The 22904-nt window shown below is 38.3% G+C and overlaps 2 protein-coding genes and 3 long non-coding RNA genes across 6 annotated transcripts; 3 read left to right on the top strand and 2 right to left on the bottom strand.

The window, feature by feature from the left end:
* Position 1: 1 nt before the first annotated feature.
* On the top strand, positions 2-11486 carry LOC136254780 (prolyl endopeptidase FAP-like). Its single transcript, XM_066047523.1, has 24 exons — positions 2-79; positions 124-271; positions 1616-1708; positions 2031-2128; positions 2697-2771; positions 2821-2873; positions 2930-3014; positions 3057-3177; positions 3226-3386; positions 4359-4456; positions 4691-4853; positions 5937-6041; positions 6507-6580; positions 6634-6681; positions 6959-7083; positions 7234-7290; positions 8558-8653; positions 8712-8815; positions 9269-9378; positions 10150-10270; positions 10319-10418; positions 10486-10623; positions 11228-11301; positions 11349-11486. Exons 1-24 carry the CDS (start codon positions 38-40, stop codon positions 11445-11447), a joined length of 2388 nt encoding a protein of 795 aa, XP_065903595.1. The 5' UTR covers positions 2-37; the 3' UTR covers positions 11448-11486.
* LOC136254785 (uncharacterized) lies at positions 10941-11887 on the bottom strand. The gene is made up of 2 exons (XR_010700746.1): positions 11218-11887; positions 10941-11158 (listed from the first exon to the last, which is right to left on the bottom strand). It is a non-coding gene; the product is annotated as an uncharacterized lncRNA (long non-coding RNA).
* On the top strand, positions 11626-19867 carry LOC136254781 (transcription factor RFX4-like). 2 transcript variants are annotated; one of them, XM_066047524.1, is made up of 15 exons: positions 11626-11798; positions 13173-13233; positions 13993-14116; positions 14336-14397; positions 15324-15432; positions 15988-16089; positions 16201-16278; positions 16597-16760; positions 16823-16923; positions 16976-17034; positions 17231-17381; positions 17627-17721; positions 18239-18362; positions 18543-18665; positions 19164-19867. In XM_066047524.1, exons 1-15 carry the CDS (start codon positions 11777-11779, stop codon positions 19751-19753), a joined length of 1965 nt encoding a protein of 654 aa, XP_065903596.1. In that variant the 5' UTR covers positions 11626-11776; the 3' UTR covers positions 19754-19867. The 2 variants fall into 2 exon arrangements, with proteins under 2 accessions (XP_065903596.1, XP_065903597.1); XM_066047525.1 differs by lacking the exon at positions 11626-11798 and adding an exon at positions 11825-12041.
* LOC136254783 (uncharacterized) lies at positions 19772-21313 on the bottom strand. The gene is made up of 3 exons (XR_010700744.1): positions 21259-21313; positions 20858-21204; positions 19772-19907 (listed from the first exon to the last, which is right to left on the bottom strand). It is a non-coding gene; the product is annotated as an uncharacterized lncRNA (long non-coding RNA).
* LOC136254784 (uncharacterized) lies at positions 21121-22439 on the top strand. Its single transcript, XR_010700745.1, has 3 exons — positions 21121-21210; positions 21311-21392; positions 21450-22439. It is a non-coding gene; the product is annotated as an uncharacterized lncRNA (long non-coding RNA).
* The last annotated feature ends 465 nt before the right edge of the window (positions 22440-22904 follow it).

Raw genomic sequence — 22904 nt, 5'->3', positions numbered from 1 at the left:
GCATGCGCATCTCTACAATATCCCACAATCAAAAGTGATGAGTAAGGAAGAAGAGAACCTTCACTTGATCGATGATGATGTAGGTCTATTAGTAACACGATACTGTAGTAAATGTTCTTTTAGGGTGTACTCTCTACTGGAGAAGTGGTCAAATCACGTGGCAGGTTGAAAAGATTGTGTTCTCGAACTTGTATCATCATATCGGTGGGCGTGGTCTTGTTCCTGATTTCTGCAGCTGTAGCTGGAATTATAGCGGCAGCAGTAAGCAGTGGTGAGTATACCGTGTAAGAGTTATGTATGTTGTAACAGTCTAAATACTCTCACACTGTTCTGTTAAATGTAACAACCCAGTCAACCTTGCATTCGTACACTTATTTCTTGGGAGTGTGTTACAACTCCATTTCTTAGAGTGTGACAATGGTGAAGGTATTGTCCTGAAGTTACAACTGTTAGTAAATACTGCTGTTGTGTGGCCTCAGTATGTTGTCAAAGTTTTGTCTACAGGTGTACATGTATTAGTAGAGTAGTGTGGTGTGTCACTACATACTCAAAACCATTGTATCTAGGTAGTTATCGTCCATCTCTTAATGGTTTGTTTGCAGCATACTTAGGTTATACTGCATCACAAACAAAATATATACATATCTTATATATCTGTTTTCAATTTTCGTGATTGACGTAAACTTGTAAATTGTCACCAACTAGTTATTCAGTACTCTGTTGGTATCAGCAAGCATATTATATTATGAACTCTTGGTATCAGTGATTTGTGAATGTTTATACCCCTCGACGTTTTGTGAGTGCAGCAATAACTTTGAAATTAACCCTCTGTACAGTAAGCATAGATACGTTTACTAATTACTTATTGTCTATCTAATTGTTTGCTGTATATCTTATGTGTATGTGTGATTTCTTTGGGGTGTTGATCGCCCCCTGGGCACATCGGCAATTGCCGTCTGCCCAGTAACAATAAATAAATAAATAAGCACTAGGCCTAACTGTCTCCTCCTCCTGTTGGCCCTATTCTCTAGGTGTCTCAGATATCACCATTTTATAAGGGTGGGAAATGTACATGTACACTGGTAGAGAAATAGTTCATCTAATGCATGGATTACTGAAGGGAGATAATGTTACCCTGTGTGATAAAACATGACCTCATCATACCACCTACACTTGTACCAACATAACACAGCCATATAACATTCTTTACCCACACGGTGGCCTTCGTGCAATCTCATTGTAGCTGAGCCTCAACTTTGTATAATGTTCACTTTGTTGTACAGTGTAGTGTTAAGAGGTCACTGTACATGTCGTTAAGGTACATATCAGAGCTGTCTTGATGCAAAGCTCATTTTGTGCAGCAAGAAGGGGACTCTGTCTTGAAAATCTTAAACAGAATTAACCATACCAATGGGACATGCAGAGCTCAGTAAATACAAGGGTATTAACCCCATACCAGTGTATCATGTTAAGTGTTACCAATAGTACGCATCATTACTACTGAACATGTACAGCTCATGTATATCTTTCTTGTTTATGTACTACACCATTATATACTATACAAGATGTGTATGTTATATTAGAGTATGTGATAGTGATGACCTCATTTATGTAGAGTCCAGTGGTCGTGATGGTAGACAGTTCACTCTGGATGATGTGTTTAATGATACCTTCGATCCCAAACTGTATTCTGCTGTCTGGACTAGTGGTCTGTTGTGTGTGTGTTTGTGTGTGTGCATGCGTGTGTGTGTGGGGGGGGAGCCGCTCCCCCTCCCCCCCAAACACACACATGCCTGCACCGTCCTGCACACACATTGTGTGTGCAGGGCAGTGCAGGCATGTGTGTGTACACTGTTTATACTTAGGTAGTGGAGTGGTTATAGCACTGGCCTGGTAATCGCAAAGTCAGGCATCCAGTCAGCAGTGGGTCACTGTAGCATTTAAGGACAAACTGATTTGCTTGTTTGCATATAGTTCATACGGTCATATAGTTAACATTGTATGGTGTTAACAATCTCTTTTCCCAACAGATGGGATGTTACTACACAGATCAGCTACTACAGGTGATGTCACACTTTACTCTCCAGACACCAACACTACTACAATACTAATACCAGCTGATGTCATGGTAACGACTGTACATATTTACAATCTTTAATTGGTGTTTGTGTGTATGTTTGTAAAATGTATGAAGAATTTGTTTAGTAGCCTGATAATATTGATACAATTGGATCGTGAGCTAAGTTGAGTTCTTCACCAGCTCAAAGAAGACACTCATAATCTAGGTTTTTCAGGAAGCTTATTATGATTAATGTCCATGCATTTATTCTCTGACGTCACTAATAAGGACATCTTGATAATCAAGACACTTGCCTATATGGTTCCATCAGTACATTTCTCATATAACAGGAAAGCTGAAAAACTTTAGTAGTGAGTTTACCACAATAGGATTTTGGCAAGAAAAGGTTGACAAATTTGTTAGTAGCAAATGTGGATTTGTACTGGATGAACGATTAGTTGGATTTTAGTTTGGCAAAACAATGCCAAGCTTTCTTCATGCCAAGGCTTTCCTGCTATACAGTACGTAGTTCCTTCAAAGGTTCCACTAATATTGATTCAGCCATCAATGTGCAGTATATAAAATGGAGGTGACCAAGGTTCATGTAGATCACATATTCTTCTGGTATTATGTGTAGGAATCTTATGAGGTGCAGGATTATAAAGTTGATCACAGTTTGAAATATGTGATGCTAATATCAAAGATTACCAAGGTAACAGCAGTGATAACATGTTAACATATTCCAGCCAATCACATTATAGGTGTACAGACACTCCTTCCTAGCTGACTACCATATCTATGATGTTGAACAACAGTGGGTAGTCAAACACAATTTGGATCAACTATCAGTGCTATTTTTGTGATTACTAGGACAGCAGAGGAATTATCATCACCAATAGAAGATGCTAGGCTTCAATATGCTGTGTGGTCTCCAAATGCTAATGTGCCCCAAATAGTAAGAATCATTTTGTGTTACACTCTGCTAGATTGTGTGCAGTGTTTTGTGGCAGGTTACACGATATTCCTTCATGATATTGGATCGGGTGTTGCTATGAATATCACATCATATGGTTTGGATAGGGTGGCAATATATGGAATACCAGACTGGGTCTATGAAGGTAAAAATTAGTAACAAGTTTTTGATGTGACTATCATTTTTAATTTAGAGGAAGTACTGGCTACCAATTATGCACTGTGGTGGTCACCAGATGGAGGACACATCACTTATGCTGTGTTTAATGACAGTATGGTCCGTGATTTTAACTTTCCCATATATGGTAATCCTGATAATCCGTATACTGATATTGTCTCCATTGCCTACCCTAAGGTAAGTTTTGACATCAATTACTAGTTGTTATTATCATACAGTAAGGTAGCTATAGTATAGAACGGATCATGAAGGGTTGTATTTTCCTACCAAAAATATCATCCGTACAAATTTAGCTCTTTCCTGTGATGTGAGTGTACAGTAAAATTATAATAGTTTACTAATAATGTCAGCAAACAAGCTGCATGCAACACTAGAGACGGATCATCTCCTGAGTGTACAGGTGATGGAATAGGTCTGGCAGGTGTGACAATACTAGACCAGAGGAGGTACGACACGCACACATGAGCACATATGTTTTTGTACAGGAAGCTATTTCATGGGGTTATCAATAAAAAATACGTGCCAATTGAACTCTTTTCTTATGCTTAATTCAATGGTGCAATCAACCCCATTCAATCCCAGTGGTTCAGTTTTGATATACACAGCCTATTGGAGGAACCGTCATGTGATGAATAACTAACTATATGCACCAAGCAGCAAGTTGGGAAGAGAAAACCAGTGAAAATCAACTGCAAAAGTGTCTAGTAGCTTTGCAATACACCAAATCTTGTCTACGGATTGATTTTCCGTGAATTTACCATTGAAGAATGTAATTACTGCAAATTATTTTCAATAGCGCTTAGTTTGTGTCAGACCTCCTCTGATACTGGACCAAAATTGTCATAAAAAGACTCTACTATATAGAGCAATCGAAATACTCTAATATAACAGTCAGTTTCAGTATAGCCATACATAAAAACTACTCAACCATAACACTTTAAGACAACAAGATATCCTTTTAACCATTCAGTTAATTGACCAACTCAAGATTGCTTTCTTCAGGAGTGCAGTATATACCGGCTCATTGTTTGTACTTGTATAATATTAGTGGTCGAAGATTTTCATGTCAGTGATCTCCCTTGCTTATAAAATTCATAATTTTCTTACACTCGTGCATAATTTATATCAAATATTGTTTACCCACTACAGGCTGGTACAAATAATCCTGTGGTCTCTTTGGTGATTGTTGATGTTAATGAGGTCACTAATAAATTGTTACTAGAGGTGCCTACAGATGATGTTGGAATGTAAGTCATCGTATCTATGTTGTGTACATATAATCATTTCATACATTACTTATCCATGAGTCATACATGAAATGGACACACACGTATGCACTACACAAACACACACACACACACACACACACACACACACACACACACACACACACGTACGCACTACACACACAACACAAAACTTACATACAGTGCAAACATTTATTTGTGTTGCGTATTTACTTGATTATTGTTGTCATTTAGAGATTTTTACTTTGTTGATGTCACATGGATCAGTGCGTCACATGTGCAAGTCGCATGGTTGAACAGAGAGCAGAACACAATAGTGTATGCACAATATGGCATACAGGATGACGGGAGCATTAGTAGCCAGTACAAGTACATTAGTCAAGCATGGGTGGAGCTGGTGAGTATGTGTCACTAGTGCAGAGGGTGGGTGGGACCTCACTTAGTAATCTAACGTCATTTGTCATGTTTTGAGGTTTAAATAATACTCTCACAAGATGTCAATATACACGGGTGTAATTTAACGACAGTCCTTGTCAATACTGACGACATTTTGCTTTACAATTTTTATCATAAATAATTATATCACAATTATAAGTATTGTTGCCTACTCAACTACAGCAATGAAAATGCTATGTACACTATGAACTGTCAATCTACCAGTAAGATAACAACAATTCCATTAAACTATTTACATGATTGTAGTGCAAGCTTGGCTGTTTTAGCTATATTAACTACGTATAGTCTGTTTGCATTCACCTGAGCCCTTATTTCTACTTAATAATTCATGTTACAAAGACCTAACATTTAGTGGCACTTTATGTGCCAGAACTGTTTATCAAATGCTTTGATACAAGCTGAGTTATGAGGCTTTGTAAGTATCCCATACATTTAGTACTGGACAATTCACATGCAAATATGTTTATAACATGAAAACATGTTTGTTCCAGTACAAAACCATTTGGGAGTAAACATACGATCATCTCTTTGATAGGATTGTTTTGGTGGGGGCTCAGGTGAAGGTGAACCAGTTATAGGAATACAAATCCTAATATAGTGGACATGCTAGAGAATTGTTTGTATGTATATAATACAAGCAATTCTCTAGCATGTCCACTATATTAGGATATTCCTATATATACCAGCTACATAATACTAGAGCTAGTTAATAGGAAGGTATACCTTAGTATGCGCTAGCATATGAAGCATACCAAAATAGGGGGTCTAGGGGCATGCTCCCCCAGAAAATTATACCCTCTAAGATTGAATCTCTGATATGGTTTCTGTAGTTTATCACAATATATTTATTTGACTGCTCTATTAGGGTGACTGTTCTATTAGAGTATCTTGATTGTATAGTTTATACTGATCATATCTCTGAGTACACCCATCCATACAATAACTGGTTATCATACAGGTTCAACTGGTTTATTATACTGGTTCAACTGGTTTATTATAATGGTACACCTGGTTTATTATACAGGTTCAACCAGCAGTTGCATACAAAGACTCCATACTAGTGTTGTTGTCACAGCAACAAGGTGAATCATCCGATGGGTTCATCCACATTGCACAGATTAGTTGGAGTGTGAGTTATTGCAAATGATATAATACATGTTGTATATGTACTTCTAGTAAGCTAGCTAATATGATAGTGCTACGGTACACATCATTTGCACTACACACTCACTGCTATCTAGTTTTGTTCAGCAGTTAAAAAACAAGACCATTGCTGACTATAAATACATGTATACACACATACAGGTTGACTAAGTGGTGAAGTGTTGGGCTGATTTGACTCCATGTAATTTTATGACTTAATTAAGAAATTAAAGGGCATTCATTATTTACTTTGTTCACATGGTACTGTAGTGTTTATACGAAGTGTGATCATAAGTGCCCCAGTGACCCCACTATTATTGACACTCACATATATACTGGAAACATAAGCAATGTGTTCTTCTGTACATAAGTAACATGTTGTGAATTTGATAATGGCTACATCCAGTCAGTAGTGAAATGTACTGGTTTGCTGTTCTCACACATCTTGCAGAACGGTGACCCATCATTCCTGACCAGTGGGGAATATGAGGTGACCAGTATTGTTGCTACTGGTGATGATGATATGTGAGTGGGTGTGGTGGTGGGTGTGGTCACTGTTCATGATCTACACATCACAGATTATACACGAGTGCTAATCCTGAACCTTACAAGCGTCACCTCTATAGGTGAGTGTATCACACTAGTAATTGTAGACATCAATATTATTTTTACTGTTCTTACTGAGTGCACAACATATTTATCTTGATACTATAGTTTAAACAGTAATTTATGTATCTGAAAATAAATGCAAATACGACACTGTGCAGGATTTATTACTGCAAAAGATTGAGATACCCTAATAGAGCAGTCAGATATTTAGTAAAATTTATCTGTATGTACAACTACATATGTAATTGCTAGTACTATCAGTCATATTACTTATGCTGTATGCTATTTCTGTAGCACTAAACATCAAAAGTGTTTATCATGTGATCAGGAGACATGGGAATTACCTATTGATGATCACTGTGACTACTTCATTACATCATGTGATCCATCTGTTGCGTATTGTCTGCTACACTGTCAAGGTATACAAATGACATATTACATCACATGATGTCATATTACATCACATGATGTCATATTACATCTCATGATGTCATATTACATCTCATGATGTCATATTACATCACATGATGTCATATTACTTCATGTGGTGTCATATTAATGTCAAACAGGTCCACGTGTTCCATATTCCATACTAATGAAGTATCAAGATGGAGAACTATCACCTGGTAAGGAGTTATCCTTGTCCAACACATCACCAAATCTTCTGGTTGTGTATACACAGTCCCAGAACTTATAATCTCATGTATTGCAAGTTTGAGCCCAAAAATTCTTATTCTAATAATTTCCACCATAGCAGTATTGTGCCCAGCTGAGCCCATGCTACACTGTCTGGTGACATTGCTTGAGTTTCTTAAAGTGCAATCCAGCCAAAATATTGGCTAGTCTATCAGAACCAAGGAGTTGCATAGTTGATAGCATTTCCATTTTCAATGTAAGGTGAGATCAGAAACCACGACTTGACAACAAACATCTTAAACAATTTACAGTAATGCGATTATGCAACTCGTCAATTCTGAATGACCAACCAATACTCTAGCTCTATTGCACTTCCAGGCCCAACAAATCCAAGCATTGTCACCAGACAGTGTTGGCACTATTAGCACAGACCCGGCTGGTTAGTACCATTTTTTGTCTGAGCTTGTATATGATATCCCTTACATCACATGTGTTGCAATGATACCCCAAACTGCACACCAAACTGATACGCTACACTATCGTACTATTGGTTTTGAACCTCAAATTACTCAAGGCTGGTTTTAAGAGACATTTTTTTCTGGGTGGTGTGGTGAGCTTAAATGGTGATTTCTGTCCTTGGGAATCCGTGGTGTGCTGGTAGATGGTCTGATAAGGTTGGCCAGACATTTTCTGCATTGAGTTTGCTGCATATAAGCCACTAAGATGCTAACATAATGCTGTAATCTTGTGTCTGTACTTTAGTCATGGTCTTCCTCCGTTTTGAAGTCATGTCTTTCCCACCCTTTCACCCCCCACCCTCCACCCCTTTGTGAGCACTACTTCGCTCATCCAACTGCTCATCAGATTTTTAATCTAATTTGGCGGGAAACTCTGCAAGCAGCTACAAGTACTGGAAGTGGTCAGAAAGGAATATGTGTGCTTGCTATCCTTGGCAAGTTATTACTGACTTTTGTTCTTAAAACCATTTATTTCGAACTTTGAACGTGCAATTTGGATTGCTTTTCCAAAATCCATTCACAAATGATCAACTGCTTTACTGGATTGTTCATTGTCTAAATGAATAGCTACTAAGCTACTGTACACTCTATATGTACTGCACAATAAGTGCTACAAAGAGATCATTCTTACAGACTTTAATTGCCACCAGGTACCCCTGTGTAAGCAAAGCCTTACAAGTGTATTTGTAGCTATGCATTTTTGGTGTGAAGCACTATGTTGCTACTAACTTGTTTGTAGTGATGTTACTGGAAGATAATTCAAAACTGATGGAAGCAATTGAAGGTTATCGTGTACCATCAGTACATTATTTCACCATTGAAGAAAACAATGATGGTGGGTGGAGTACAGACAATAAACTGTCACTCATCATGGTGGTTATTCATCCCCTCAGGCGATCCAAAGTTATATGGTAAAATGATCAGACCAGACGGATTTGATCCGGACAAGTCGCACCCCACACTGGTACATGTGTATGGTGGACCTTATAGTCAAATGGTAAGAAGTGATATTGTGTTGAGAGTGAATTAATATCAGTAATAAAAATGACTCTCTTTTGTGTACACTTGTTGGAGGACTGTTAACAAAGATCACATTTCCCACAAACACGTAATTATTGATGTTGGCCAGATCATTTTAACAATGTGCTCATAAAGCATTGTCCTTTCATTGCCATAAATGTGTAAACACTAGATGGCTAATGAAGTCTCGTGGAATACCATACAAAGACCCTTTTTTGACAATTTTTTAAAGAACCTTGCCTAATTTTCTTACCCGTGCAGCATTTATGGATCATGCCATAATTTTTGTGTCGACCACCCTGATTAGGAGCATGACCAGATTTTACTCTATTCAGAGCTAGATGAACTTCTTATAAACATGACACAATATTTGCATGCATATTGTTATTGTTATTATTGGTTTTATTAACTAGCACTTTATCAATTTCAGATATCAGAGACTTCAATATATTATGACTCATGGGCAATGTACATGACATCTGAGCATGATATGATAATTGTTAGTGTTGATGGACGAGGAACTGGTTTCCGTGGTGACAAGTAAGCAATACAGAGTCTTACAGATGACTTTAAAACAATACTGGTAGGGTAGTAGAGACTACATACTCAAATTCATGTATACTTATGTATTGCACCCATATGGATGCGCATGAAATAATTAGAATTTTTATATCTAGTGGGTTGCTAATAAGCACAGGGCACAGTTTTAAAAATACTTAAAGAATTTTCTTGTAATTTAATGTATTGAGAATGGCTTAAAACCATCAACAAGTAGATTTGCATTATAAAGTTTGTGATTTGATCATTAAATATTTTAAGTGTCAAATATGCCCATATGGGTGATTTTCCAAAATTCGGTCACATATAATAAATCACTTACAAGAAGTATCAATGGCTACACAGCTGACAATTCCTAATTACATGTTTCTTTTGACTGGCACTTTGTGAAGTTCACACAAATCAGTGTTGTCATTTCTATTTTTAAACCCAATTATGGTCAATTGAGTACAAGTAGACTGGTCACCTATGATGTATGCATCCCTAGACATAGTGGCCATTATTAAGTTGGTAAAGATGGTTTGGTCACAGGAGCTGTGGTTGTATTCATTACAGCTATATAGTGAACTGGCAAAATAATTTGGTAGGAGGACAATGAAGTTCCTTGTATGTTGGGAATGTTTGTTAGTAGCTACTAGCCAGACAAGAAGTGTGGGACTTTAAACATCCCTTGTATTTGATATTGGTCATGTACTGTTGTAACTAATTATTGGATGGAAAATACATAATATAATATTATGTTGTGTATTATAGTTTTAAACATTCCGTTTATCGTCAATTGGGCTTACTAGAGACCACTGACCAAATAAGAGTCGGGGAATACCTCAAAGCACTACCTTATGTGGATGGGTCACAACTAACCATATATGGAACTGTGAGTGCTAATAATAGTATCATTTAGTTACAGCTAATATCCACACAGTCGTACGGAGGATACATGGCAGCAATGGTTGGTAGTAGCGGCAGTAAAGTGTATAGCAAGTCAATTGTGCGTTCTCCTGTCACTGACTGGAAGTACTATGGTAAGTCGTATAGCCACAGCCTATATATAAGCCACAGCCTATATATGCCAGTTTGTTAATGCTGTAGATTCTATTTATACGGAGCGTTACATGGGCCAACCAATTGAAGAGGATAACCTGATTGGCTACGAGGAGTCATCGGTATTGCCAAGAGTGGCAAATTTCACTGACGTGGATTTGTTGTTGATACATGGAACTGCTGATGGTATGTAAATTCAAAATAACAGAAATCATTAATTTTAATAAACATTTAACCCTCGTCTTCTTCAATTCTTCAATACCTTCATTTAACTTTAAAATCTCTCCGCCACCCATGCCTAGGCCATCCTGCTGTATTAATAGCTGTCATCATCAAAGTAATGAAGAATATTATTGTTATGGAAGAGCAATCCTTTAACTTTTGATCTGTTAATAAGTGTACATTGCCATGAACTGCAATAGTGAATATTTTGTGCTATAAACATCATCTTTAAAGTGGTGGCACTAATCTTCAAACTTTACTATAATTATATTTGCAGTGTAAACAGTGACCTAATGAATATTGATGATCATCCATTGGTTTGATGGTTACAATTTGTTATTGATATTATCAATATCAGGTTACGGTAAAAATGAATATATTCAAACCGTTATGCATATACTGTAACATACAACATTACAATCTGTCAAACTACACTGTGTTACCAACGGGTCTCTGGACCAACAAGCTTCAATCACCTACTATAAGTAGCTAGATCATCCTTTTTTTTGTAAAATTGTATATGTTAACATTACCTCATGATCATACATAAATTCTTACCTTATTCCAGATAACGTCCACTTCCAGAACGCAGCTCATCTAATGAGATCCCTCACAGAAGCAGGGATACAATATCACTTACAGGTACATCATGACCAGTTAAGTAATGTGTGATCAATAACCCATCACAGGTCTACACTGATAAGGCACACGCTCTAGCTGGAGAGGAAACTAGGAGACACCTCTATACTCTTATGTCTTCATTTGTGTCAGACAAAACCAAAAACTGAACAATTTGTATATGAAATAAAGTACTCTTTGTCAACCTACAGGTTTCCTTAGCAACCAAGCGCCAATTACATTGTGGGCAAGGCTGGTCTGGTTACCATGGTAACCAGTCTGCTTGGTGATGGAATGTTTACAGTTGCTGACGTCATGATACAATTTTCCGTACAGGAGGGGAAGTTAGACTATCGTATAGGCACCACATCCTTTCGTTCTGTGGAGTGGGACATCTACTGATTGGCGCTCTGAACTGTGAGTAACTCGCGAGGACGTTTCACCTCAAGGAGTGAAGCTACACGACTTCCGCATTATTACGCCATCCTTTGGTGGGAACATGGCAACCTCCGGGCAACCAGGTTCGTCATTAATACAATGCGCCGCTGTGTTTGAAAATGCACCCAAACTTGTTGCGTGTTGTCTCGACTACCAGCTGGGGTGTTAAGAAGTCTTAGTTAGCGGCGCATTAATTGTTGCTTGCTAGCTTGGTGATTTTCGTGCGCCAATCCAGCAGGGCAGGCACTCTAGTTGATAACAGCTGCTAACGTGTAAATTGAGCCTAACTGCTTCGTATTGGTGTAATATGGATGGAGAATTTGAAGGTACTATAATATAGTGGAGCTGTTTCGTACAAAGTCCAGGGTGGGGCCACATGCTCCTTTTTTTTTGTTTGTAAAATTAGATCACCAATTTATTATTTAGACAATGGTGTCTATAGTTGTAATACAGCTGTGTTCTATTGTGTATTGTTGTGATGTCATGTACTTGAATAGTCTGCAAAACATGATTTAATATAGAAACGAGTTCTGTCAATTTAAAGCTTAGCCTTGCATAGTGAGCTTCGAAGTGGACGTTTTATGTAGTGGTCTGTTTGCACAACGGTTGTAAATCTCTTGCAGTGAATATTGAATATTTTAATAAATGTTTGTGTAGAACATATTTTAAGTGTTTTAAGAGCAGACCATGAAAATATTAGTGAATGCCTACATGAAATGAGGATGGCGGACAGCAAGGGGATATTATTGTTGATAATGAAATATTACAAGGGTGGGGATGCCAGAACCATTAACTAGGAATGAAAATTGTATGATGTTCTAATGTGACATCATCATGTAAAACATTTGTCTACAAACTACCCTGTAATAATGATGGAGGATGAAGCCTTGTTGGTACTACCAGACTGGTCTTGATTAGCAGGTGGCTTTGTTAATGAGGTCATCAAATGAGCCTTATCTTAGAGGCCATATAGACATGGCTACAGTAATGAGGTTAACAGTTCACTGCTGTTAGGTGGTGATGCTTTACTGTTTGATGCTTATACTCCACCATAATGGAAAGCCTAGGAAATGACTGCAAGACTTCAAAGTAAAAAGTTCTATTTAGAAATTGGTAAGATGCTTGCATGATAGCAGGTCAATTGGTATATCCCCTGTAATGCCAGTATGTTGATGTGGTTGTTTTGGGATACATACATTTTACTCCGTTACTCCTCTACCTTACCTGACCATGTCCAATACTCATTCGTACCATCTGGCTAGCAACAGTGGTTAAATCATAGATTTATAAACCCCTGGGGTTTATATATCTGTGGTTAAATGATTTGTGTAAGTGCTAGGGCTACCTTAAAAGGAAAATTTTCCTGGAGTAGCAAATCCCGATATGATTCTTCCAACTGTCCCTTGAGTGATTTATTGTAGTAATTTATGTTAATTGTAGTGACATGTTATCCACAGGTGAGGATGGTCCTCCGATGGTCAACCTACAACCTCATTCTACTCAGACCACAATTAGATGGTATGTTAGGATAGTCATGGGTGTTTGAGTACTAATCAAATAGTGTATTATTCAATACCTTATGGTATGTGTGTGTAGTATATAATGGAGTTTGTGTTTCAGGTCTAAACTTACAGTCCACTACTAAAGCTCTGCGATACTAAAAACTATTATTTTTAATTGATACCTCAATGTTATTTTCTCCAGCCCTTGATACATGGAGTACCAGGTACAAGGAATGAATAAATGGGAATTAGTTTTGTATGCAGGCAAAGTAGTTTATACTCAGCTATCCCTATATTGTGAACATAGTTTATTTTGATACTACAACAATCTTATGATTTTTCACTACAGTATTCAATATTTCAATATTTCAGTATCATGGTTTCAATATTTAGATCTCTTATTGTGTTTGTTAATACCTTGGTGTATCCAACTGGTATATATTGCAGAGACCACAATTGACATTTCCCTATCATTTATTTACAAGCATACGCTATACACACTGTATGTTAGTTTGTGCAAGATTTATTATGTTAAATGAATAGGTGAATAAACAGACTGGGTGATTACACCAGGTTATTTTTCTCATCCATAAATTTTGGGCCAGCCTATTTTTGTGGCGTTCTTGTTATCAAGGTGTCCTGATTTTCCAGGTCACTAAGGGATACTTTGGGACCTTAACTAAGTGTCTGGAATCTGTAGGTGTCCTCAAGTGACCATTGCTACATATAATGTTACAATATTGTTAGTGATATTCACTGTGTTGTACCTGTTTAGGTTAGAAGAGAATTATGATCTACAAGAGGGTATCTGTCTACCTCGTAACACCATCTACTCTCACTACCTTGATTATTGCTCTAGATCTAACTACGTACCCATCAATGCTGCTAGCTTTGGAAAGGTATGGACAACTTACTACAGTAGTAATAAGAGATCTTACTAATAAGAATATGATCCCAATGTGGGTTGGAGTTCGAAGACTGTGGACAAGTGTCCACTTTTCAGGGTGTCCTTTTATGTGTTTTGTAAACAACAGAAGTTAACGTATGAATAATGTCCTGCAATTCACTAAATTAGTCTTATTGTATTGTAGTAACATTATGTTTCTTGTCCATTACAGATTGTCAGACAAAGATTTCCAAAGTTGACTACTAGAAGATTAGGTACTCGTGGCCAATCAAAGTAAAGATAGTCTTGTGTTACATTGTTGCTATGGTAACTAAGTGGAAGCCTGTTATGTGTAGTTTCCATTTACACATTGTCTCTTAGCAACATGTTAGTATCATTGTTAGGATACTAAAGTTGTATTTAACCTTTATATACGTAATGAGCGCATTTCAATGGATTTAGACAAATCTATAGAATTCTTCATGTTAGCAAATCTATTTTTTATCTAAACAACATGATTATATTGCTTCGGATTTTGTTCAATGACTTTTGCACTTTGACATTATTATGATTTTCCAACCAACACACAGTCATTGTTTAAACTTCATAATTGTTCTGTATTTGGTATGGCTTCCATTCTAATACAATTTACAAGCCATACAAGCACACACTGATGGGTGTTGATGTAATTAGCTATATGTGTCCAACATTTCTGGTGTCAGGCGTGTAAATTTGTGTTGTACCTCAAAACCTGTTTAGTGTGACCGCATCAAGTATATGCCTCATCACCATAGTAACCTGTGGTGTTGCTATGGGGGATGGTTGTTATAAATAATTATGCAGTTAATTATTGTGTGGAGAAAGAATGTAGTCTGTATGTATGTAATGTTATGAATATAGTAACAGGCTTGGCTTTCTCATGATGTGGTACATTGTAACCCTTCACACCTTGACACCTGGACCCATTACACACATTTAGACCTGAAATCAGGGCACCTCACTAATAAGGACACTTCAGCATAGGTTCCAAGGTCACAAAATGCAACTCCACTGCATTACAAGTACCTAGACACTTGTACTTTGCAGTAGTTAGTGCCCGCTTGGTTTCCTCAAATATTTGGCACTGTGCAATTACTTTGTTAGCTCATTAAAGGCCACACCCAAGGTTGTATGAATTTCTTTATTCCATTAAACACCATCATATCCATCTTGTGTTACAGGTACCATTACTATGGACTGGGGATCAAGACCACATCACGTTACTACTCTAAGGATTATGCTGACAAACAAGCCAACCCTGCACCAAAGAAGGAACACTCTCAGAAAGTGGTAAAGACTTTGTGTGTGTTGTATGTGTGTGTGTTGTATGTGTGTGTGTTGTATGTGTGTGTGTTGTATGTGTGTGTGTTGTATGTGTGTGTGTTGTATGTGTGTGTGTTGTATGTGTGTGTGTTGTATGTGTGTGTGTTGTATGTGTGTGTGTTCACAAAAGTAAGGGCCTGGTGAAACACAGATACTAAATCACTTCTACCACTCAGATTTGGCGGTAGCCAATAACGCGTGCCAATGATGTTCACAAACAAACCGTCTTGGCAACACAATGCTATTGTTCGAATTGAATTCCTTTTGAACTGATATGGTATCTATTTCACCAGACCCTTACTTTTTGCAAAGGGGCTGGCAGCGCCAGACTAGTATGTGTGGTGGGGAGTGACCAGTCAACACCTTTGATGTTCAAGTAGCATGAAACATTATGCTCACCTTTGATCAAATTAGCACCTCTATGGTAATAGAGAAATGTTGATTGGTAAAGTTTCTGCAGAAACTAACTTTACTACACAAAAACTTAATTCAATTCATTGTCATATTATTGTTCCCCATCAGATGCACCGTCACTACACTACTAGGGTTAAGCCTAGTGCCATCCTACCCAAGTGTCCTGATGTGAAGGGATTGATACTCTCTGATAATCTGCCGGAGGAAAAAGTAAGTGATCACTCCATCCCCCTAGGGAGTTTGTCCTTCATTGTGTCTGTGTCATATGCCACTGTCTGTTCCAAGAATTTCTGTCACACTGTGTGTCATTACAACGTACAGGTGAGGACATTCATGGTGATGTACCACGCCCACTGCCAGAGGATCTACGATGCTATTTCAAGAGCTAACTTCAATGAGGTGAATGTAGTAACTAACACCTGAACTGTAACAGTGTAATACCAGCCACCTGCTTTATATGGTCTAAATATTTACCTATCCCTAATGGTGCTGTATATAACACTAGCCATTGAATATAGGGAGCGACGCTTGGTGACTTGCACCAAGGAGACCAATATCTGAACTTTATCTGCTAAATCTAAACAACGTTGACCTGACCTCGGTTATGAATTGCACATTTGCACTTTGGAAACCAAGAAAAGAGACATCTGCCCACTCCTCCCCCTTAAATAAGGCCACAATACAAATGTAATCCTTCACATGTCATCCTCATTACAGATTGAGAACTTCCTACTACACTTCTGGCAGGGTATGCCGGAGCACATGTTGACTATACTGGATCATCCTCTGATTAATGATATATTGTTATATTATGATCTGATTGTGTACAAGACCATCACCACCGTATTGGTGTTTACCCCTCTACAACAGATACCTGAGAGGTGAGAACATGGGTCATGTGTGTCATACTTTTACATCTGTTTGTTTGTTTGTTTATATTCAGCTTGACAGAAGAGATCCGCACCTTTGCTGCGTCACTACCTGGTTGGTTGAAGACAGCATTGAAGGATCTCCCAGAACTGTTAGTGAAGACGAAAGAGAAAGGTAAGAAATATGGTGGAGCCAGTGACCAGTCAAACATGTATCTCCCTCATAGCACTAGACTTGTTCTGTAAGAGGATCAAGAGGTTGACGTCACTAGTACAACTAGCTAAGGTACGTGCGTACGTGTGTGTGTAGCTACATATGATACACAATTACACCTTCTGCGTACTTGTGATATACGCATGTGACAAAACACTCTAATAGAGCATACATTAAATGTATTAGTTATATTAAAGTATATACCTTATCAGTTGAGATGTTTATACAATAGTTAGTTCACCGTCATTTCATTGTTGTGTTATTGTAGGCAGCTAGGGTAGCAACAAGGACACATGACTCGCTGGATCAAATGAGGAATGACTGGCAGAAGGTGGACCTCAAGGGAGTGTTGTGTCAGACAGTATGGGTGATGGATGAACTGCAGTTTGCTGATGGAATGAAAGACATCATCATACAATGTAAGTGTTGTGTGGTACAGATTACTAGGTGGTATATGTCAGACATACACACGAGCAAATATTCAGCTAAGAGTTATCACTGTTAACCCTACCTAGTGAAATACTTGTGCACCAAATAGCAGATATATTCTAGCTTTTATCCAAGGGACAGCCTCCTTTGACTTGACTTGCTGAATCTGTTATTGATACACATATACACATACCATTCCCACTACATAGTAAAGCAATGTCTCTTACTGTTACAGATCTGTCAGAGTTACATCCAATGATCAGACCTAAGATGATGTTGGAAGATTTTGCTGAGTGGATTGAGAACGCCGTCAGCAGCATCTTCATCATGGTATGTACTGAGTGTGATGTTAACACCCCACTCACGCTACCTTGTGTAACCTGGCTACAACATGGTACGGCACAAAATAAACTGCAGCGTGAGCATGCCAAACCATGGCATCAAGCCAGGTTACAATGTGAACGCATCCTGGCTGGTCAACTCAACTTAATTATAATAATTGCTTCCATTGGCCACACAGCAGGTAATTCTACACTCTAAAAGTATTGTACAACATGGCTACATCATAGAGTATATTCTTCATGTTGACCATTGCTACAATTTCAGTACAGTTTTACTAAGTGCCTAAACAAAAACATGCTTATTCTAGTTTGTTATTGTTTGGCCCAGCATATTTTCTCGCAGTAGTGTGAATAAGGCATGACTCGAGCTTGATATCTCAAGTTGCCGGGACAGTATGAATGGAGTGTAAGCCTCAAGACACCTTTACAATTAATTCTAAAAACCCTGAAAAACCTCTCTATTGAGAACTATAATCTCTCCATCACAGTTGTCATGTCCCCTACAGGGTAATAGAGTTGATGATGGGGAGGATCACATGAGGGCATTGGCTGCAAACTTCATGAAGGTGTGGTCATTCTTCATCACCAAGGTGACCAGGGAACTAACCCTGTTGAGTGCTACCAGTTTTGGTGAGTTGACTGTAAATAATAATTACTACTGTAAGAAATTATGAACCATAAATTTAAGGTGGTTTTTTAAAGCAACAAACTATTATACCCTTTGGCAACTTTTAAGCAGGTTGTGGATCTTATTTTTACAGTATTTCATGCAGTAGTGACTGTTCTATTAGAGTATATTCCACACTACAGGATCATTCCACCTACTACATATGATGGTAGATAACTACCTACTACACACACTGGAGTCTCAGTTTGAACAACAAGAAGAGGATCAGTACAAGAAGCAAATGTTATCTCACTACTCTGAACAAGGTAGTGTATCTGTCTGTCCGCATGTAGTGTATTGTATTGCTACCAATGCAACATAGACGAGGTGTCATATGTACTAAGGAATACCAAGAGTTCATAATATTATAGGGGGGGAAGAGTATCAGTATAGCCTGTACAAACTCAATCCCAAATCCTGTGATAAAGCATTTCAGTAAAACACTGGTTTCTCTAGGATATTACTTTCACACTTTGAGTGTTGATAATACCTCCAATGGGCTGCTTATTGAAGCTATCTTTTGTAGTTTAGTACACTGAATAGGCTGAACAAAAAGCCTGACCAAGTAACACACTGTATAATTTTATAGCTATTACATCATAACTTCACAATTTACGTTTGTACAAGCTATACTGAAGTAGGATACTGTCCCCTATAATATTATGAACTCTTGGGGACCTTAACTAAGTGACTGGATTATGTAGGCGTCCACTAGTATAATCTTATTGTTCTTTATTCACCTTGTACTTCACATCACCTCCCAGAGAAACAAGCTTACATAGTGGAGATAGAAGAAGCACAGATGATGATATCCGATCAATCAGGGTCATCTTCAGATGAAGTTGAAGAGGAGACTGCTGTATCAGTTAGTGCCCATCAGCCAATAGACCACACCCCTCACATTAATACAACACGTCGAGGTAATCACATTGACAATGTTATGGATCAGGGAGCAGCTGGAGCTACCATACAGACGGAACTAAACCTGCCAATTGTCTCCTTCAATAATATTTGTAATGACACCTACAATATGGCCGCTGCTGTCATGGCATCTACCAATAGTATGTCGTCACACAATTTGATTGGTGCAACTGCTGTAGCTAGCTACACGCCTTCACAACCTCTCCTACCTATGTTGCAGCAAGAGCCGTTGCTACCAGCAATGATGTATCAGCCTCCACAGCAGCTGACTGCTGAGCCACTCCCACCACATCTGCGACAACAGTTTCCTCCAATCAGTGGGTACCCCACCATTCCTGGCTTCCCTCCAGCAGGCAACTTCCTCCAGCCCCACCCCACAGGGGTGCCTGTAACACACAGCTTGCCCGGATCAGGAATGTTTAGAATGCAATAACTATATCATTATCGATACTTAATAATGGACTTGTAGGAATAATATTATTGTAGGAGTACACTATTTTTTTATTGAAGTTGTTAAAATAATAATTATAACAATGTCACATCATGACGTCCCTTCACTGCATCCTTCGGAGTCCAACGTTGAGAGGCTGTAATAATACAACATCATAACAACTATAATAGAACATCATATGTTTAAAATGTTTACATATGAACAGGTTGGGAAATACATAATTTTGAAGATTTCAAACCAGTGTAGTTTACTTGTGTACTGCACAGTTTTTACACAACCTTGGATATGTGATAGACAGGAAAATGATATACTACTAGGAAAAAGCTGACAAAATGTGAAGATCACAGACGCAACATTAATGCACATACGGCCAGCACTAAAATGGAATGTGGTGTCCACAAACCTGTACTAGTCGGCCAAAGTCCTCAACAGGGATATCAAAAGTATGCACTCACAATATATATAGAGAAGTTTTAAGTAGAGGTATGCAAAACTTCTATATAATAAATTATGGGAGTGCATGTTCAATTACGGTTCTTAATTTTACAGCCTAGCAGGCAAAGTAGATCACCGGTTTCTCATCAGCTATTCACTCTATTGTGATGCGGTCAGTCATGTTTTATTGAAGTAACCAAATCACAGGATATCTGGTACCAAGAGTTCATAATATAGAAAGATGAACTCTAGCTGGTACTACAATGATTTATCAATGCCTTCTAAAAGCTGATGCTTGCACTTTACCACCTTTTTTAAACAGGAAGAAAAAAGATGGCGAATCTGTCAATCTTTGAACACTTGTGCACTTGTTAATTTAAATTATAGCAATAAACTTTGAGGTGGAAAGTGGTGCGGACAGGTGATGAGAAACGGGCAACTTACAAAAAGAAAATTCTATACTACACACACATATACGTCACTCAGCTTGTTGGGGAGAGCGTCAAGTTAGCTGTGTTCTGAGCAACAGTTGGTCTAGAATTTTACAATCAGGTAGACCAGAGCAAACTCTCTTGATCAATGAACTAAGCATAACGCATATATGCTACAAAATTAACACCTCAGCCTTCACAGCACAATACAAACACTAACCTATCCTCTTCATCCAATTCAAGGTCCAGGTTACCGCCACTCCCTGGCGATAGTCTACCCATTAACTGTTTGTCGCCTGTAAGTGTTGCAGCGGATAACATGTGACTGGTTCTAATTAAAGCGCATCTCTGCTCCAATAGCAAAACTTGTCTCGACAATCTTGCAACACTCGAGACGCGTTGAACCCTCAATCTGGGCACACTTCTCATCATGTTCCTAGCCGCACAAGAAGCTCTTCCAAACAACATCGCCCAGCTTGTAATCAATTATTTAATAGGCGCTTTATTTTCTGTGTAGAGGCGTTTGTAGATTGATATATCTTTGCACTCCATGGGGTGGTCTGCGTTCTTAAGGTTAGACCACTCATTACAACATGTTAACTATCCTTGTACTATTATTACCTTTGATCGTTCGGTAAGTAAAATTTCATTAATTGGCACGTGATCTATATAGGTTGGGCCGCCCGCTCTTTTGCATTAGGGGCGGTGCCTCAAACTGGATTATTTTCACTGCAGCCACACTGACCACAAACAAGGTAGATAAATTAATTATTGTGCAGCAATCAATAATGCACAGGTGTGTTACATTATAGATATGTAGCTATCTAAATTATTACAACAAAAGTCAAGGGATGAAATGTGTCGTGATCACTGCAGAGGAAATCCTGGATCCCAGGCTGTGTTGATTCCTCAGGCACTTGCCTGGACTGCAGTGGATCAAGTCACTACCTGGTCTGGGATTTTGTTTCCTGCATTCAACCACATAGCTTTCAAGTTCAGGTTTCTGACTCCCTGTGCCACAGGCTAATTTTTTGCCTCCCTGCAGGTCCCTAGAGAACAATGATGATTAATTATTTCTTACAATTGAGTCAATGAAAGTACTTGTAAAGATGCAAATGTATATATACTCTCCCACACGTTGACCTAAAGTGTAATTACACACAAACTCATACAAACTGACACACATGTTATTCCCATGCTTGGTGAAGGAAAATGTCATGCATAGATACACAGATTATTGAACCGTAGGGTTTAAAGTAGTGTCCTTAAACTGTCAGGGGTAACAGCCATGATTGCTCTATTAGAGTAGTTACTTGATTGCTGTGTTGGGAGTATTTCACATGTAGAGGGGTAAAGTATTGCTGAGTGGGTGAATGTGTCTGTGTGTTTGTAGTGTGTGATACAATCATGTCACAAAACCATTAATGCACAAATTATGTGCTATTAAACCAGACCCCAGATGTACCAGTGCTAGTTCACTGGGTAGGCATGATACTGATTGCATGTCTACTGTTCTCATCAGTCATCAATAAGCTCTGAAGGGCCTCAATTTGTAGTTAGTAATGTGCAAGATATTATACTGATATACTGCAAGATAAAGCAAGATAAATGCTGGCTTTACTCAGGTGCTATGAGTCAGTGCAGACAACACTCCTGCAGGAGACTGTACCCTAGCTGTCCTACAGGTGAAGGTGCATGTGGACACCTGAAGTCCCACCTGGACCTTCACTCACGGTGTGAGACATAGACATCAGCATTTGATGTACCATACTACATACCAATATGGTACACCATCCATACCGTGTATGTGTCACTTATAGTTTAGTATTTCAATCAAAAGAAGTAGCTATGGCTCTTCCACAAAGGAAGGGGGGGGGGGGGATTTCCCCAAACGTCCCATCCTGGATCCACCATTGTTGATGACTATACCTAGCCAATTACATGAAATGACATGTACAGATGAACAATACACTTTGAAACATGTAATTAGATTTACAATACAAGAGAACCCGGAAACGTTTTCCCCCCGTAATAGTTCACAGTGTTGATCAGGGGCAGATCCAGGAGCTGGCTAGGGGAGGGGCACAAACAGGCTAAGTTGTATGAAGACTTAAAGGCTAGAATGTCTTAAATACCAGCACGATGATTATTTTTAAAGGCACTTAGTATGCATGAAGGTGCTGGGTAGCAGTTTGACAGCTGTTTTGACTTTTGTTTTAAGTAAATAATAGTAATATATGCTTATTTTATAAATAACATTGATTATG

The sequence above is a fragment of the Dysidea avara genome, chromosome 4, assembly GCF_963678975.1.
Source record: "Dysidea avara chromosome 4, odDysAvar1.4, whole genome shotgun sequence".
Taxonomy (NCBI): Eukaryota; Metazoa; Porifera; class Demospongiae; order Dictyoceratida; family Dysideidae; genus Dysidea; species Dysidea avara.
Note: the sequence above shows the minus strand (reverse complement) of the source record. Positions and strands in the feature narration are given on the sequence as shown.